We start from the raw sequence: 4,094 nt of genomic DNA, 5'->3' as shown, positions 1-4,094 counted from the left end.
GTCTGAGACTGAGGTCAATCTGAGACTGAGGTCGGTCTGAGGTCAGTCTGACACTGAGGTCGGTCTGAGGTCAGTCTGAGACTGAGGTCGGTCTGAGGTCAGTCTGAGGTCAGTCTGACACTGAGGTCGGTCTGAGGTCAGTCTGAGACTGAGGTTGGTCTGAGGTCAGTTTGGGGTCAGTCTGAGGTCAGTCTGAGACTGAGGTCGGTCTGAGGTCAGTTTGGGGTCAGTCTGAGACTGAGGTCTGTCTGAGGACAATCTGGCTCTTCAGCGTGACTGACGCAGGTTTTTGTTCTTCCGATACGTGTCGTTCATCATGCCTTCTCCCCGTCCTCTCAGCTGCAGAACGCCGTGGCGGCCGCCGCTCTGGTCAGCAGGCCAGGTAAGCATGCAGAGCGTCAGGAATCAAAGGTCAGCAGCAGCAGAGGCAGCAGCAGCGTGAGGAAACGGAGCAGCAGCGCAGCAGGTAGATTCTGCTCAGAACTCACTCAACCAGCGCTCTACTACTGCTAGTTATATAGATTCAGTTAGTGCTTTGAATTAACTTTTATTTTTATTCTTTGTTTTTGTTTTACTTTTCATTTTAGTTACAATATGTAGTAATTTTGTGATGTGTTTTTGTCATTTTTATCTTTTTTATTGCTATTTAGGTTTACTTTTTAAGTTTGTTCAGTTTTAGTTTTTATTTAAAAATGTTACATTAACAACTAACTTAAATTCTTTATTCGGTTCTCATTTAAATTTGAGTTGTTTTTTTTTTTTAATGTAATTTTGTTGTTTTTATTAGTTTTCATATATATCTATATCTTTACCTTATTTTTATTTCAGTTTTAGTTTATTTCCAGTTAGTCATTTTAGTGCTTCAGCTTAAACCAAAGGAAAAAATTAGAAAAGTTGTCTTGGTAACTAACTGAAATGTTTTTATTCATATTTTGAATTAGCTTTTATTTGTATATTTTACCTTTCATTTTAATTTTTGTTGTATTTATTTATCTAGAAAGTTTTTTGTCATTTTCATTAGATTTATGGGTTTCTTTAATTATTATTTCTTTTTAGTCATTTTAGTGCTTCAACTTGAAGTAAATGAAAATGAGGACTAAAATAAGTTCAAGTTATTGATCTACTATTTATATTTTTTTATTATAACAAACTGACTACAAACACCACGGGAGACAGGAAGTGACATAAAAGTCCAAGACAAGTCACAGAGAATGTCACAAAAACAAGAGCGAGCTGATTTGTGAGGAGAGCAATCACGGTTATTTTCTGAAACCAAAATAAAACCGAGCACCTCAAAATTGCAAAAAAAAAAACCAATATCATTCAAAAAGGTCTCTTCAGTATAACAGATAGATAAAATAATGTTGAGTAAAAGTAAAAAGTCAAAGTCTTCTTATCAAATAAACTGCTGCAGAAAAAGCTAGTCCATGTAAAATGTAATGTGTGACTACAAATGTAGTGGAGTAAAGAGTAAACGCTGCTAATGTCTTTGGTACGCCATAAAACTACAAAGTATCCGAAAAGATACTTAAGTAAAGTAATTAGTTACATTTACTCAAATACTTTACACCTCTGCTCTGAATCATGTGACTTCAGTTATCTCCATGCAGTGCAGTTCTTTACTGTAGTAAACAACGACTGAACGCTCACTTTAACGTGTGTGTGTGTGTGTGTGTGTGTGTGTGAGTGTGTGAGTCACACTCTCTCACACACACACACACACACACACACACACACACACACACACACACACACATTCATCTGCTGTCTCTCTCTCTCTCTCTCTCTCTCTCTCTCTCTCTGTGTGATTGGGGGTCACTGAGCTTCAGATGTTTCCAGAATTTAATTGCCCTTTTTTGTATCTTTATGATTAGAGGATATTTGTCTAATTCCTAATTCTCTCTCTCTCTCTCTCAGGCGTGACCATGGCCTATGTGAACCCCAGTCTGTCGGTCCAGAAGCCGGTGGAGCGTCACAGGGAGTATCTGCTGGACATGATCTCGTCTCGGTCCGTCTCACAGACCGCAAACTCCTGGAAGTAGAACCAGGTTCTGGATTCATCTGGTTTCTGCAGGTTTCTTCTCTCAAGGGCTCTGATCATCACTTCACTTCTTACCAAAAACACCAGAGACGCTTTGTGTGCTTCTGTTACGGCTTAGTTGTATTTCGTTACGTAAGTGTGTGTGTATGTGTGTTTGACGACGTTTGTTCTTCCACAAACATTTTATTTTTCAGCTCATAGATTCAGAGTCACTCTAAATTAATTTGTTTTCTTTTGAACCATGTCTGAGTATGGAGTCTGTTGAAGTTTTATACGTTTGTCAATATTTTTTTGCAGTCACTGTAATTATATTGTTTGTATTTCCATGCGGCTGATTCTCGATATGTAGCATTTCTGAAGTAATTCCACTCATGATTGGTTTAGAAGATCATAAGTATGCTCAGATTGTTATGAGCTGCAGATTATTGGTGCAGAGCATCAGTGTTTATAATGAGGATGATGATGATGATGATGATGAAGGCAGATTGTTCTCATGGCTCTGGTTTAAAACTGATCTTGTTCATGTTTCCGCCCATCCAACAGTCCAGGTTTGTTTTGTTGTGCGATGATGATGATGATGATGATGATGATGATGTCACAACGTCGTGTTTCCATGGTTACGGACAGATGCAGCAGCATGCGTTTGCTTCCTGCAACATGTACAAAGTTACAGTTTGTTAGATTTATTTGTTCCTGTAATAAAACGTTTTAACCCTTTCATTCTGACTGGACCTCTTCATTCACTTCCAGTGTTTCATATTATGTGTTTTAATCATAATTAGTGTTTTGTGGCTTTAGCTCATCTGCAGGACAAAAATAAGAGCGTCTCTCACTTCAAGAGCCTCCAAAAATAGGTGAAATATTTACAGTTTAAGTGTGGTTTACAAACATAGTTTTTCTCATCAGAATAATAGTCAACAGACAGAAAACAAACACATTTCCGCCAGGTTTTTAGGAGTAAAATGTTGTATAAATCAGTGTGAATGATATAAAAACAAACCGGATAAATGTGTAAAGTTTGCACTTTGCAAGATAAAAATACTCTTTAAAGACATGGTTTGGGGTTGAAAATTAAAATTACATAAATAACAAAATTAGGACTGGGTGATATGGAAACAAATCAAGAAAGTAGTCCTGACATTATATGTGTTCAAGAAACATGGCTTAAACCGCAGTTACATTTTTTTAATTCATGGATACATTACAGTCAGAAGAGATAGATGTAAAGGAAATGGTGGTGGGGTAGCAACATTTATTAAACAGGATATTGGGTATAGAACAGTTGAGGTAAATGGGGAGCAAGAGGTTGTAGTGGTTGAAATATGGGAAGGAGTACAGAGTATTAGAATAATTAACGTTTACAATCCATGTGATAGATTATGCAAGGATAAGCTAGAAAATATTGGAGGAAATGGAAGTCATAAAGTGGTGTGGTGTGGTGATTTTAATGCACACAGCACATTGTGGGGGAGTACTAACACAGATTACAATGGATTGATCATAGAAGACATGCTAGATTGGGGAGGATTAGTGTGTATCAATGATGGAAGCTATACAAGAGTTGATTTGTCACAAGGAAAATATTCAGTTTTAGACTTGACACTAGTCTCTGAAAGTTTAGCTGGAAAATGTGAATTAATAATAACAGCATTAACATTGAATCTTTGTAAACTGATGGAGCGTATGGTAATGAGCAGATTGGTGCATGTCATTGAGAAGAAAACCTTTTCTCCCCATACCAGAGTAGTTTCCGGAAAGGGCGAAACACAATGGACTCTGTGCTCTGCTTGGAAGCAGAAATAAGAAAGGCACAAGTAAACAAGGAAGTGTTAGCAGGAGTATTTTTCAATGTTGAAAAAGCATACGACATGATGTGGAAAGAGGAAAGAATGGAAATAAAAGGAAGAATGTATAATTGGATCAAGAATTTCTTGTGTGAAAGAACTATACAAGTTAGAGTGGGTTCTGCATTTTCTCAGATACAGTGGGTACGGAAAGTATTCAGACCCCCTTAAATTTTTCACTCTTTGTTATATTGCAGCCATTTGCTAAA

At 37.3% G+C, this 4,094-nt stretch overlaps 1 protein-coding gene across 1 annotated transcript in view; it reads left to right on the top strand.

The window, feature by feature from the left end:
* LOC107655456 (transcriptional repressor p66-alpha-like) overlaps positions 1-2,213 on the top strand; it is a 16,225-nt gene extending 14,012 nt beyond the window's left edge. The window contains exons 8-10 of the mRNA XM_016442947.1: positions 170-186; positions 286-466; positions 1,918-2,213. Of these exons, the coding sequence (XP_016298433.1) occupies positions 170-186; positions 286-466; positions 1,918-2,042 (323 nt within the window). The 3' untranslated portion in view covers positions 2,043-2,213. The remainder of the gene's footprint in view (positions 1-169; positions 187-285; positions 467-1,917) is intronic.
* Positions 2,214-4,094: the final 1,881 nt, after the last annotated feature.

Source organism: Sinocyclocheilus anshuiensis, unplaced genomic scaffold (genome assembly GCF_001515605.1).
Source record: "Sinocyclocheilus anshuiensis isolate Anshui unplaced genomic scaffold, SAMN03320099.WGS_v1.1 scaffold1116, whole genome shotgun sequence".
NCBI lineage: Eukaryota > Metazoa > Chordata > Actinopteri > Cypriniformes > Cyprinidae > Sinocyclocheilus > Sinocyclocheilus anshuiensis.
This window is presented reverse-complemented; position numbering and strand designations above follow the sequence as displayed.